At 42.6% G+C, this 14,801-nt stretch overlaps 2 protein-coding genes across 4 annotated transcripts in view; one reads left to right on the top strand and one right to left on the bottom strand.

Moving 5' to 3' along the window:
- Nucleotides 1–101: 101 nt before the first annotated feature.
- mRpS18A (mitochondrial ribosomal protein S18A) overlaps nucleotides 102–14,801 on the top strand; it is an 18,369-nt gene continuing 3,669 nt past the window's right edge. Inside the window, exons 1-4 of the mRNA XM_075867532.1 lie at nucleotides 102–233; nucleotides 298–440; nucleotides 1,077–1,200; nucleotides 2,204–2,342. Of these exons, the coding sequence (XP_075723647.1) occupies nucleotides 116–233; nucleotides 298–440; nucleotides 1,077–1,200; nucleotides 2,204–2,342 (524 nt within the window). The 5' untranslated portion in view covers nucleotides 102–115. The remainder of the gene's footprint in view (nucleotides 234–297; nucleotides 441–1,076; nucleotides 1,201–2,203; nucleotides 2,343–14,801) is intronic.
- LOC119166886 (protein phosphatase 1 regulatory subunit 14B) overlaps nucleotides 7,587–14,801 on the bottom strand; it is a 22,231-nt gene continuing 15,016 nt past the window's right edge. The window contains exons 3-6 of one of the 3 annotated variants that reach the window (XM_075867533.1): nucleotides 12,904–12,984; nucleotides 9,789–9,869; nucleotides 9,119–9,160; nucleotides 7,587–8,123 (exon numbers count right to left, since the gene is read on the bottom strand). In XM_075867533.1, the coding sequence (XP_075723648.1) occupies nucleotides 8,082–8,123; nucleotides 9,119–9,160; nucleotides 9,789–9,869; nucleotides 12,904–12,984 (246 nt within the window). In that variant the 3' untranslated portion in view covers nucleotides 7,587–8,081. The remainder of the gene's footprint in view (nucleotides 8,124–9,118; nucleotides 9,161–9,788; nucleotides 9,870–12,903; nucleotides 12,985–14,801) is intronic. The other 2 variants (XM_075867535.1, XM_075867534.1) reach the window with 2 other exon arrangements.

The following is a 14,801-nucleotide window of genomic DNA, read 5'->3' as shown; positions in this document are numbered from 1 at the left end:
GGCAGTAGGTGACTTCACTTATTGTTTTATACATAAGCAAGCATCGCCGTTGAATTCACGGTTATCCCGCGTTTTCTCAACTTTTCTGCTCAACTGGACAGGCATACGTAAAACAATGCTGGCGAAAATGGCGCTGCACATGGGGACAGTGCGTTTCGGGCTCGAAAAACTCTTGCGCTGGCCGGCGCTGGGAAAGCAGCTGAGTACCTCTGCGACGCTTCGCGTGAAAGAAAGTGAGTCGCCGTCGTACTGATTGACGCGCGGAAACGCTCATCTGCGCGGCGCCTTTCCTTGCAGTTCGGCAGAGGCAAGAAGGTAACACGACGGTGATCGAAGGCGTGTTCATCGACTCTCCTCGCAAGGGTTTCGTGGTCAAGCCGAAGCACACAAGCTCCGCGTGCCCGCTATGCAGGCTGGGACTGAAGAGGCTGAACCACACGGTAAGACCGGGTCACGCGTGCGGAGTTAGCACTTCGTTAAACAGCGCAAAAAAGACGGGCACGCAAGTAAGAAGCACTGCACTAGTGGTCTTCTGTATGCGTCTTTTCACGCGGATTTCAATAACGCTTACGAAACGACAGAGCGACGAACCCAGCAGAACATCTTAGGTCGATGTTGCACGGTCATTCCTGGTCGCGTCGTACCTGACCCCGATCAAATTTGTTGATCATGATTGCCTAACCGTTAATGAAAACCAGCCGATAATGAAGCCGAGGAAGCTATAGGAAACGTTAATTGTACGGTTTCGAGTGTAACATAGTAATTGCGATGTAGATGTGTAGAAAGCAAACTGGAAGAAAATGCAACTCGCTGCCGGCAGGGATAATTTCCGCTATGTCTCAATCACTACAGAGCACATAAAATTTGACCTCGTTATCTGCTGTTTTTCACGAAGGTGGTGTCGAGCAATGAAACGCAAATTTATCTTCCTTTTATCTATCACCATTGGCTTCTATACGCAAGCTGCAGAAGGGAGCCAATCACTTTAGAGCAGTGTGACCAGGATCGGCGCTGCATCATATGACACGCGTTTAGTTCGGACGGCTGCGTTGCAACGGCTTCGTTTTCAACCGCAGGACGTGCTCATCCTGAGCCAGTTCATGGACTCGCGAGGAAACCAGCTTCCGAGGAACGTGACGGGCCTCTGCGCTAGGCAGCACAAGATCGTGGGCACCCTTCTTTACCAAGCTCAGAGAACAGGTATTGCCTACTGCTTGCGGGCATTGATGATTAGAGAGACTGCAAAAGCACGGGGAACATCTGGATGGTTGGTTAGTTTTCACTCTTGGCACAGCCCGCTTCAAGCATAGGCCATGAATCCGACGGTGCCTTGCCGTGAAAGATAATTCACTTGCTGAAGGCAAGGGCGGAAAATAAAGTGAATTGTTTATCCACTACACAATCATGATATAACCTCATAAGGTAAACAAAGAAACTTATGCAGCTGGAACTAAGGTAACTGAAATAAGTTACAGTTAACGTTATTTTAGATGCGTAATAAATTATATACAGTGTGACAACACTCCTGTGGCTTAAACTATATTGAGGGAATACGCTAAAAAACCGAATGTGGTAGCACTAAAATAAAGAATTGTGGCTTCGGTTCACTGTCCCTTGTTTCTTCTCGCTGTTTTGCCATAGCGCTTATGAACCAGCTAGCCCACCAAAGAACCCTCGTGGATAACGGAATGACCAAGAAATGGTTCCCTAGAGCAGGGTTAACTTAAAAAACATTGCCGAATGGAGTCACTGCCAAGAGCACTGCGAGTGTGTGTTTAAGTCTTTGGACCTGCTAAAAAATGTGCATTTTTTTTTTTGCAGAGGTCATATGCTTTGCTTCTACTCTAGTGAGCCCAACACAACTAAACCATAACAAGCTTTACCCCTGCAATAAACTCATAGGCATCAGTTCCCCTGTCCTCAAGAAAGCACACATTAAATTAGTAAACAAGTTTAGCTATACAGTTATATTAAGTTGTGTTGGCAATATTCATAGCATCTGCTCAGGCCTGATTGGTTAACATTATTGACAGACACTTCAAACTGAAAAAGCAACGCAAGTGTGAGCACACACTGCGTAATTTACAACACTGCAAGAAATTTGTTTATGGAGCATTCCTTCAATTTATTAGTGTATCCAATCATCCAACAACACGTAAGCATCGGAGCACTGCTGCATAAGGATTTTCCTCCTAATGTGCAGGGCTTATCTACAACGAGGAGCACACCCCGAAGGAAAGGTGGCAAGAATTGAACAACTACTTTGGCCGCACAAAACTCAAGATCGACTTCGGCAAGCCACTCATTGACATCGTAGAGTATCTAAAGAAACCCCCTACTACGTAAGAAATGATACTGCTTTGTTGTGACATTTTTTTATTGTCTTCAAAGTCTCCTTCGGTGACAAGGATTTTTGTGTATAGAAGAGAGAAAAAAAAACATATAACATGGCGTGTAAAAAGATCTGTACAGTGCTCTGCTTTTAAGTAGATGAGCTTGCAAATAAATACAATGAAACATTGTGAAATGACAACAATTTTTCTTTTTAAACACTAGCTCGCAACCAACACTAAAGAAAAAAAAATGTAAGGGCTAAAACTTAAACATGAGTGCCTTTTTATAATAACTATTCATAACCATCTCCTAAAACAGACTCATCACAATGCTTGATATGAAAATCGCTGTAAAAAAGAATGTTGGGACAAATATTACAACACTGCCCAACCACAGCCATTTTTTAGTTCCCGCATAAAACTCTTGCAGCTGTAACCATACCGTGCAGTTAGCGCATCAGCTTGGCTTTTTTATGAATGGCCCACTCCTTTTGGCATGTGCAGTGCTCAAAATTCAAGTGACATTTAAAGCATTTTTGCCTTGTTTTTTTTCTGTTGCAGTAGGTAGCAAATCATCCGCACATCGCAGTTGAAAGCCTCCTTCGATCGATGATATGAGAATTGTTTAGGTTTCATGTCCCAAGACTACAATATGATTGAGACACACCGTGGTGGAGGGCTCTGGAAATGCCAACTACCTGGTGGTTCTTTAATGTGCACCTGAAGTGAAGTCGCCGGGATTTGATCCCGAGGCCTTCAGGTCGGCGACATTTTGTAGATGCGTGCATGTTTACAAAGACCTATCCAAGTTATCTTGCCTTCAAAACTTAGTGTCAGTACTTCTTTGAAGTGTGTGGCTGCCAGTGCTTTTGTGCAAGCTGCAAGTGCTTGAAAACTGTAGTTAGCGTGACTAACCACAGTTCATCAGTGTTCACTTCAGTGGGCAGCCATTACTGCTCAATAGGAGCACCATGCACTGATATGGCAAAGGCTGCACGCAAAAACTCTTAACGGGTCAGTTACTGCTGCAAGAGTGGTTTGCAAAGGAAAGACAACAGGTTACGTATACAGCCAACACAATGCATCATTAAAAAATGTGAAGAAAAAAAAGCATAGAGCGAGATGCACATGGGAAACGCAATGAATTCTGAATTTCCAACTGAAACACATAATCCAGTATTAGGGTGCTGTACATCTTTCGTGAAGAACAGTGCAGAAACCAAGACAGGCATCTCAATTTTTGCACTGTTTCTTACAATTGATTCATACCAAGTGACTCGGCTCAAGAAGTAATCTACGCTGCTATCTATCGAAGTACTTAGGGGTCTCCAGTTATTGTAATTTTTTGTTACAATAGACATTGTGTACTCATTAATGTTTTGTCTTGTGCATGATGTGACCTAAATAAGTTGGTCTTCTTGCCCACCTTCATATGCATCTAGATCCGTACTCATTTCTCTAAAAAATAGCGATACAATATTCAAACTCTCTCAACAAGCGTACAACCTATTACCAAATGCAATGCTCAAGCACGTGCACCACAATCATCTCGTAAGTCAACTACCAGCGCTGTTTACGAGCATGTTTACCCGAGAAATAACCGCACGATAGCGCAACTGCCCGACGCTCAAAAGAAGAAAACTGAACAGCCTTTGCACTGCCGATTTCGTCCTGCATGGCACCACCATACTAACTGCATGCTCTTCTCTTAGTGCGTGAAATTAACGAAGGCCCCAAAGCTGCCCTGTGACAATGTGCACACAATTGTCAGGAGTGTGAAACGCATTGGTGCTTGTAAATAACTGCACACAATAACACAACAGCAAGTCGTTAACACTGGGAACCAACCATAGTGGTCAGATCTCGACCAGCAATGTAACTCGTCAAAGTGAACTTGCACCTGAAACCCAAGTAGAACAGATAATGTAGCCAAACGCTTGCAAACCTAGCAAGTGAACAAAACAATATCGATGGCGATTCAAAAACATTGCGAGTGCTAATTGCGGCTCATTCAAAAACTTCATTTGTTTGGTGACAATGTGCAATGCATGCACGACATTCTACACAAAGAAATAAAAAGCATTGTCAAGACACGCACTAGTGCTGTGTTCATGGCACATGTACTGAAGTGTCCTTGCTAAAGCAATCTCAAAAAACCTGTGCAAAATCTCATGCAGTCATTAAAACACTAATCGCACAGTGTGTTAAGGCCTAGCGGCAGCATCAGAATATATGCTGCACGCTCGTTCCACATTGCAGTGACACGTTAACAGCGAATTGCCTCATGTTTGCAGCAATACAATTTGCACCATGAAAATGAGTCTTGCACCAAAGGTGTGTGTAAAAAAAAAATTTATATAATAGATGGCAGTAGTGTCAGGATTAAAAGTTAGAGAAAGAAAACGTGCTTTTAGTGTGAAAAAATGCAACATATTCCAACTCCTAGACAAGCCTGAGTCGCCCAAAAGCAGGTACATCTTACCATCATAGCAGCACAGGTGTACTCTAAACTACATCAACAGCAACACGTTACAGCCTTTCTCCAAACACAACATTGTATGACAGCTGCTTCGGTTAATCACCTGCTGACACTATGACCCGTTCCAAGTCATGTTGAAAAAAACAACAGTACTTTCCTCTCTCTCATAGACTCTGTGAAAACAGACAACATTCAGAGTCGCTTTCAAGCTTTCACATGTGGCCCGTACTTGCTAGAACAACTTTTTGTACTCGTTTTTCACCCTTCATCAAACAGAGTGGCATGTACGATTGGCAGGATCAAAGTATTTGCAACGAAGCATAGACATCTTGACGTTAGTTCCTAGAATGCGTGCACAAGCCAGACACTCTGTATAATCTTGATCACACTTGCAGGTGCTCTAAATGAAGAAACCGAATGCATTTTTAAGCACTGCTTACCTGTGACAATTATAATTTAGCTAAAGTCTCCAGCACAAGCAAGAAAGCCTTCACAGACGTCCAATCCAGCATTTCAGTGAAACACTTGATTCTACACAGACAACATACTATGTATTTGCAAGAAGGACTGTTGGTATGAAGAGTATCGTAAGGTTTGTGTCAGCCATACTACGTATTTACTACTGCCTAACAATTACCAAAAGACGTCTGCATTAAGGCAGCATGGCAAGTTATGTGTAAACATGGTTATAGAATGGCATTGGGAGCTTGATAGCTCCTCAGATTCCTGCAGAAAGGGGAGAGAGCTAGCCTATCGCTACAAGCTTTGTTGTAAGCAATCCGGCATATCCGCTCTATAGGGCCTAGCAACAACATGAAAACTTTTTTTTTAATCCCAGTTAACAGAAAGCAGCTGCAGTCACTTTAGACACTGCATTTGCATAGAAACCATGAAAGCACTGAATTAGAATGATATGCAGTCCTACTTGGAACATTCGATAAAGTCTGCACGTGTCCACGCGGCTCAAGCGCAAGAAAAATGGTTCCTCGCAAATCTTATGAATAGTGGCTCAGTGCCTTAACTAAGCCTAAGGCAAATAAAGAACTTGTAGAAAAAATGGTAAGATGCACTACTGGCATGGAGACACAGTTAGGACATTGAAAGTGAAACATTTAGATTAAATGTATGGACAGCACTTCAAATCTACCATCATCCAGACAATGCAATAATACGGCTTGGGCAAATGCAGGCAGATTGCGCTACTTTTTAACGTTTCCAAGCAGGTATTTGCTGTTGAACTCTCACTTTTGAAACCGTACGTAGTCACGTGACCCTCGAAAGCTCCGAGTTCGCAGTGTAAGGGAGAGAAATGGCTCCGCTCGAAGACTGAGTGTCCTGCACGAGCTTTTCAGTGCAACTGCTGCGTGAATGCTGCACCAGATGCAAGGTGTGGCCATGTCTATTAACTGCACTAATCTGGTAATCTATGCAACATCCTCAGGTTGACAGTTTTTATTGTGTAGTGATGTTCTATGGGCTAATCACGCAACTAACAGCATGTTAGTGGCGAGTTAATGCAGGCGGGCTGCATGGTGCATTTTACAGTTCACAAGCAAGTTTGCACTATTGCGCGCCATCAATTGTTAAACTTAATCATAGTCCAAGATCTGAGAAACATCATGAACAACGCTGGAAACACTATAAATATCTCATCTTCCGTGTGGGAAACTTATGTTAGTTGTTCAACAAATCATGAAATGTGAATGTTGTCATCTTTGTTTAAAGATGAAACAAAAGATCTATATAGCACAAAACAGTGTACTTTCACTTGCACGAAAGTCAGTTTGATGAATATTTTTAGAATAACGAACTTTTAGAAAATCCCCGCTGCTCTTCCTATACATTTTATGCAAAAAATTTTGCTATACGAATTTATGAATCCTGAATATTGTAATCCGCTGTCACAGTTATTGGAAGCAGCACTTGCGTCAAAACATGCACTTGAGCCTATAGCTTCACTCGTTTGCTTTTGTGCACGGCTGTTTACTGCTAAACATATGGCAGTGCTCCTAATTTAAGTCTTCCATCTGGGAAAACCAACAAATTTTTATGAATAATGGCCCTTCACTATTAGATGCCAATTTACACACAGTATTCGTAGTCAAGTGTGTGGCTTTGCAGGTATGCAAACAGCTACGCAACACAGTTGTGAGCGAGAACGTTTTGTAAATGTAAGTAGTGACGCAGTATCCCATTTTTTTCGGTGTTCGTACTGGGTCATTTCAGTTGCGTACCAGCTACACAAAAGGTCTCCGTCGCAAGTTAACCTATTCAAGAACTCGTTTGAAAGGTTGTGCTCCCTGTGTACCCTTAGCTTCACAAACGCACCTGAGCAATTTTCCAAATCACTAATCATCCCACGACGACTACCCCTTTCTTTTTCTTTCTGCAAAAGTCACAATGCTATCTGTGGCTCCTTCAGGCTTAGAAAACATCGTCCCTCTTGCTACCTCTTTCGAGGACTAGTCAGGGCTTAGCATCATCATCATCACCACAAGTACTCAAACCTTAGCATCATCTACAACAAATGCAATGATGGTTTGTTGGTTTACGAAGTTTAATGTCCCACAGCAATTAAGGCTATGAGAAAAAGTTGTGCTAGAGGGCTTGGGTAGTTTGAACGACCTAAAGTTTCTTCACGTGCACTGACCGTACACGGCCCCTTAGCACTTTGCCTCCATTGAAAAGCAACCACCATTGCCCGAGATCGAACCAGTGCCCTCCGAATCAACGGCATAGCACTGTAACCACTGATCTGGCACAGCAGTTTCCGCTCAAGATGAGTACTTTTGTTGATGAAGATGAACCCACACAAGGTGCAGGTCGTGTGCACTTTCTGGGGACACGAAAGATCGCACGCAACAGCTTCACGCTTTTTTCGGTTCCACAAGCAAGTACTTCCTATAGTTCTTCTGTCTTGACCAAGGCATTCAACACATACAGGCTTGCCTTGATCACCCAGTCCACACGCACTATGTGACAGTTTCAGACGTTCTAAGTACTTTCACAGGGCGAGCACATCTCACTTCATCATCTGCCTTTGCCAGCTAGAATGCAGCCACATGCGGCCAAGGTATTTAGGTGAGCATGAACAGTGTGGTGATGGGAAAACATGCCTTTTGCTGCAACATGCAGGTAAACAAAAAAACGCACAGTAAGAAATGTCGAGGACACAGTGGGGTGTGGCATATAAGCGTATGGGTGCGGTGAGATTTTCTTAAGAACATGGGTCCTGATGACTAGGACGAACACCTGGCTGGTGGATGTTCTCACAGAGTCTTGGCGCGCTGTATCAGCTCATCGATGAACATCTGCAGTGGGCGAAAGAGGCGAGGGCAATTAGCACATTTTTCATCACTGACTTGGTCCAACATACTCCATTGGCACCTGATGCATACCTGCCCCACCTATAGTTTTTCAGGTAGTCTGGTAAGAGCGAATTGCAGGCACGTGGAGGGGAACCCAATGCAAGTGTGAGAAGTGATAGTTAAAACAGTAAAGGTAATGGCAGAATGAAAAGTACACCTGTTCCTTTGTATTTCACAATGCTGACTGTCTCAAAGTTCCTCAAAAAGAAACAAAAGTTCACCAATAATTTCCTGGGCCTACAAGAGTGGCAGAGATTTTACGGTTGCTCAAAATAACATTGCATGGCAAATATAAAAATTTGATTAATAGTGAGCTTTTCAATGGTAACACTCATTACAATAAACTCTGACTGTCTCCAAGTTCCTCAATAAGAAACAAAAGTTCACCAATAATTTCCTGGGCCTACATTGTACGATTGCTCAAAATAACATTGCATGGCAATTTAAAAATTAGATTAATAGTCAGCTTTTCAATGGTAACACTCATTACAATCAACTGTTATAATTGCTTGTGAAAGAAAACCAAAGGTGCCACTTAGATGAGATTTAACAGGCGTTTCAACAGGATATTTGCATGACTAATTGCAATAGCTCATACACTAATTATTTACTCAGAAAAATTTAATATGCTAAATAATAATTTATTCAAATATGCCTACATCATGCTCAATTACAGAACTGAATCTAGTCATTGCTTAAGGCAGGGTACATTTTAGTATGAATTCGAAGACTAGTGCCAGTTCACACTAGACATTTAGTCCTCAGCACTTCCGAAAAACCTTGGGTTTTGAAGGTTGTTCAGGCAAAATGGCAACATCTCTGAACGTGAACATTCATACCAAACACACCTATGCCCATCTGCACACAATGCAAGGGGACAATTATTAGCCACAATTAAGAAATATCATTAATTACACCATGCAGACCGCATAACTCACCTCAACTTGATCCCGAGTCTGTTTGGCACCCTTCAGTTTTGTCTGAAACGAAAAAACAGTTTTGTTTTTTTTCCTGTTCAGATGGCAGTCAGCAACATAAATAAGCGAAATGAAAATACACTAATTTGCTGATGGTTAAACAGATGCACATACATTCGGGTGCAGCTATTGGAAAGCGAAGTCCCATCAACACTATACTCAAATACTTCATCAGCAAGTCCACCTGACCTGCTAAACGTGTGCTTGGATCCTAAGGAAAATCAAAATGTTAACTGATATCTCAGTGGACATGGACCAAAACTGAGTGCTAGTTGGAAAACCCATCCAGTACAGTAAAGGGGGCACTTTCATTAGAAGTACGCAAATTTTAAATGCAATGTGTCTGGTGAGTACTACAAAGTGAAAGTACATTTATCGGATACAATAACATTTAGATGGCTTTTTGTGGGATTCCCGTGCTTCAGACCTCAATGGTTGGTAGTTAAAAAGTCATGCCATTGTCACAAAGAACCAAATTTATTTCTGCAACAAGCTTAGAATATGTAGAAGGTGGCTAACGAGTCACAGTAGCAGCACTCTACTAAGTTAACATAAGTTGTGATCCTGACACAGCATTATGAAGCAGATGAAAATTGATCATTAAAAAGAGAGAGTGAGAGAAAGTTCTCACCCTGAGAAAGTCTCTTCGTCGATGATCACTCTCCATGTCCAAGAGCTCATCCAAGTCTATTTCAATGTCGTGGTTGTCATCCTGCATGATTGAGCAGAAAAAAAAAAGTTGATCCTCGCTATCACATACACACTGACACATTTGGCTTGAAACACGTAGCAGCCATTCCAGGGTAGAATAAACTGTAATGCGCACCTTGCAAACACAGTTACTCGCAATCAAGGATTGTAGAAGCTGCAGATAAATCAAATCGTAGCCATTGTAACTATAGTTAATATTTTTGTCCTTGCAATGAAGCATAGAGAGAACAAAGCATACTTGCTGAAGTGCTGACGCAAGTGCTCCTGGTGTCGTTTCTGTCAGTAGCCGAAGCATGTCAGTTTTAAAATATACTGCGCTCTCTAAGCAGTTTTAAAGATTCGTCAACATGACAGTATATTTCACTGTCGCAACAAAGTCAACAAAAGCGCAAACAAATCTGACAGAATTGCATCTCTGAGCGTGTCTCTCACACACAAGGATGGCTTCATAAATGCTATGCATATTAAAGAAAAAGAAAAATCTGCACCTTGTGCTTTTAAGTAGCACGAATACTTTTAAAAACTTGTAAAGCTCGAAGAAACTGCCAGTTTCTATTTTTCGAAAATTCAGTTGAGGCAGAATGTTCAGGTTGTGCACCCTCTGAAATAAAGCGACTTGGTTTCTCATCAGTCAGTCTTGAAAACCTGGTCTTTTTGGCTCGATCAAAGCACACGAAATTGTGTGGGGCACTGCATATTGTTGGCAAATAGGCCAAGCACTAGAATTGTGCGGGGCACTGAAATTGATGATGATGATGATGATGTTTGATGTTTTATGGCGCAAGGGCCATTTCACGGCCAAAGAGCGCCAGTTCATCTTACTAGAATTATGGACAATGATTGTGATAAGCGGCTGTATAAGGGCCATAAAATTCCTCGCAGTAAGGCGGGTAAAAACATACAAGTAATAAAATCATGACCATGCGGTGAAAGGTGTGTGTGATGTGAACAGATGACAAAAGTTGGTGATAATAAAAGACGATGGTGCATATGTATGGCATTAGCACAAGTGCCTCACTCGTTCATACCCTTGCGTCCAAGGGCCGTGAGGCATGTGCTTTCTTGTGTAGCCACCGCAGCAAAAACCTCTCTGGAGAGGTCATGCTACGGTATGCCCGGGTATATGACATGAAAGCTATGAATTTCTTTTAAAAACGCTAACAACGATTTATAACTAAAAAGCGGTTCCCTACCGACAAACATTGCAGGGTGTAAAGGTATATGTTGTCGGTAGGGTAATGGAAAGTGTTGTTTTCTTACAGTGTCCAATTGTTTGCACTCAATTAAAATGTGAAGGACTGTCAATGCTTCACCACATCTGTCACACAATGGTGGATCGCCACCGGACAAAAGGTGTGTGTGTGTCGTGTATGTGTGTCCTATCCTGAGTCTCGTTAGTATCACCTCTGTATAACGTGATTTCGATACGGGCGGCCAATGACCAAGGTGTGGCTTAATAACGTGTAGTTTGTTTTGTGTGTGTGTATCCCACTTGCTCTGCCAGTATGCTCTGAGGTTTCGTTTGAGGGATGGTTTAAGATCGAGGGCCGGGATTGATATGGGTGTAGGGGCAGTGCTTTTGTGCACGGATGCAGCGAGCTGATCCGCCCTCACGTTGCCTTGAATCTCACGGTGCCCTGGCACCCAGCACACTACAACATGTTGTTTGAGTGTGTAAAGTGTGCATAAAATAGAGTAAAGTGAGACAAGGACTGGGTTTTTTTGTTTTTTAAGACTGTGCAGAGCCGTTACCACACTTAGGGAGTCTGTATAAATTACTGCTTTTTGTATTTGTAATTGTTTGATGTGTTTAGCTGCCACAAGTATCGCGTACGCTTCCGCTGTGAAGATACTTGTGCGTGGATGTAGTGGACCAGCATCCGAAAAGGATGGGCCTACAGCAGCGTAGGACACAGAGGAGTTAGTCTTGGAGGCATCTGTGAAGAACTCAGGACATGTGTATTTGTGTTGAAGTTCCAAAAAGTATGTTCGGATATGGGCAACAGGTGCATGTTTTGTAACTTCTAGGAAAGACACATCGCAGTCTATAGTCTGCCATTGCCACGGTGGCGGATATGCTACAGGAGCCATTAAACTGTGTTCTAGTGAGATTCCAGTTTCCTCAGCTAGACTCTTCAGGCAAATGGAGAAGGGCTGCCTCATCGAAGGCCTGTTTTGAAACAAAATTGAGCTCGACAAATCATTAATAGTAGAGTATGAGGGGTGCTTCTTGTCTGCTTTCACCTTAAGGTAATAAACAAAGGACATGTAAGTTCTCTGCAGATGAAGCGACCACTCATTTGACTCAACATAAAGGCTTTCCACGGGGCTGGTGCGAAAAGCACCCGTAGAAAGGCGGATGCCCAAATGGTGCACGGGGTCCAGCATCTTCAAAGCACTTTGAGTCGCAGACTGATAAACAACAGCCCCATAATCTAAGCGGGTGCGAATGAGGCTTCTATATAGGTTCATGAGACATTGCCTGTCACTACCCCACCTAGTACGTGACAACACTTTTAAAACATTCATGACTTTTAAACATTTTGTTTTTAGATACTTGATGTGCGGTACGAAGGTCAACTTGTTGTCCAAGATTAATCCTAGGAATTTATGCTCCGTATTAACAGACAGACGCTGACCGTTCAGTTCAATGTCAGGTTCTGAGTGCATGCCTCTCTTTCTGGAGAACAGGACACACGTGCTTTTTTGTGGGTTCAGTTGGAATCCGTTTTCCTCTGCCCATTTTGAGAGCTTGTTTAAACCTAACTGAACCTGCCGCTCACACATTGCCAGATTGCAAGACCTAAAGCCAAGCTGGACGTCATCCACATATGTACAATAAAACATATTGCGAGGAATGGTCAAGCGCAAGGAATTCATTTTTATGAGAAAAAGTGTGCAGCTAAGTACACCACCTTGTGGAACGCCTGTTTCCTGGACAAATGTTTGAGAATGAACCGTGCCCACTCGGACACGGAATGTCCGGTTTGACAGGTAACTTTTGATTATGTGAAACATTATGTGAAAGTTCTCACCCTGAGAAAGTCTCTTCGTCGATGATCACTCTCCATGTCCAAGAGCTCATCCAAGTCTATTTCAATGTCGTGGTTGTCATCCTGCATGATTGAGCAGAAAAAAAAAAGTTGATCCTCGCTATCACATACACACTGACACATTTGGCTTGAAACACGTAGCAGCCATTCCAGGGTAGAATAAACTGTAATGCGCACCTTGCAAACACAGTTACTCGCAATCAAGGATTGTAGAAGCTGCAGATAAATCAAATCGTAGCCATTGTAACTATAGTTAATATTTTTGTCCTTGCAATGAAGCATAGAGAGAACAAAGCATACTTGCTGAAGTGCTGACGCAAGTGCTCCTGGTGTCGTTTCTGTCAGTAGCCGAAGCATGTCAGTTTTAAAATATACTGCGCTCTCTAAGCAGTTTTAAAGATTCGTCAACATGACAGTATATTTCACTGTCGCAACAAAGTCAACAAAAGCGCAAACAAATCTGACAGAATTGCATCTCTGAGCGTGTCTCTCACACACAAGGATGGCTTCATAAATGCTATGCATATTAAAGAAAAAGAAAAATCTGCACCTTGTGCTTTTAAGTAGCACGAATACTTTTAAAAACTTGTAAAGCTCGAAGAAACTGCCAGTTTCTATTTTTCGAAAATTCAGTTGAGGCAGAATGTTCAGGTTGTGCACCCTCTGAAATAAAGCGACTTGGTTTCTCATCAGTCAGTCTTGAAAACCTGGTCTTTTTGGCTCGATCAAAGCACACGAAATTGTGTGGGGCACTGCATATTGTTGGCAAATAGGCCAAGCACTAGAATTGTGCGGGGCACTGAAATTGATGATGATGATGATGATGTTTGATGTTTTATGGCGCAAGGGCCATTTCACGGCCAAAGAGCGCCAGTTCATCTTACTAGAATTATGGACAATGATTGTGATAAGCGGCTGTATAAGGGCCATAAAATTCCTCGCAGTAAGGCGGGTAAAAACATACAAGTAATAAAATCATGACCATGCGGTGAAAGGTGTGTGTGATGTGAACAGATGACAAAAGTTGGTGATAATAAAAGACGATGGTGCATATGTATGGCATTAGCACAAGTGCCTCACTCGTTCATACCCTTGCGTCCAAGGGCCGTGAGGCATGTGCTTTCTTGTGTAGCCACCGCAGCAAAAACCTCTCTGGAGAGGTCATGCTACGGTATGCCCGGGTATATGACATGAAAGCTATGAATTTCTTTTAAAAACGCTAACAACGATTTATAACTAAAAAGCGGTTCCCTACCGACAAACATTGCAGGGTGTAAAGGTATATGTTGTCGGTAGGGTAATGGAAAGTGTTGTTTTCTTACAGTGTCCAATTGTTTGCACTCAATTAAAATGTGAAGGACTGTCAATGCTTCACCACATCTGTCACACAATGGTGGATCGCCACCGGACAAAAGGTGTGTGTGTGTCGTGTATGTGTGTCCTATCCTGAGTCTCGTTAGTATCACCTCTGTATAACGTGATTTCGATACGGGCGGCCAATGACCAAGGTGTGGCTTAATAACGTGTAGTTTGTTTTGTGTGTGTGTATCCCACTTGCTCTGCCAGTATGCTCTGAGGTTTCGTTTGAGGGATGGTTTAAGATCGAGGGCCGGGATTGATATGGGTGTAGGGGCAGTGCTTTTGTGCACGGATGCAGCGAGCTGATCCGCCCTCACGTTGCCTTGAATCTCACGGTGCCCTGGCACCCAGCACACTACAACATGTTGTTTGAGTGTGTAAAGTGTGCATAAAATAGAGTAAAGTGAGACAAGGACTGGGTTTTTTTGTTTTTTAAGACTGTGCAGAGCCGTTACCACACTTAGGGAGTCTGTATAAATTACTGCTTTTTGTATTTGTAATTGTTTGATGTGTTTAGCTGC

The sequence above is a fragment of the Rhipicephalus microplus genome, chromosome 6, assembly GCF_043290135.1.
Source record: "Rhipicephalus microplus isolate Deutch F79 chromosome 6, USDA_Rmic, whole genome shotgun sequence".
Taxonomy (NCBI): Eukaryota; Metazoa; Arthropoda; class Arachnida; order Ixodida; family Ixodidae; genus Rhipicephalus; species Rhipicephalus microplus.
This window is presented reverse-complemented; position numbering and strand designations above follow the sequence as displayed.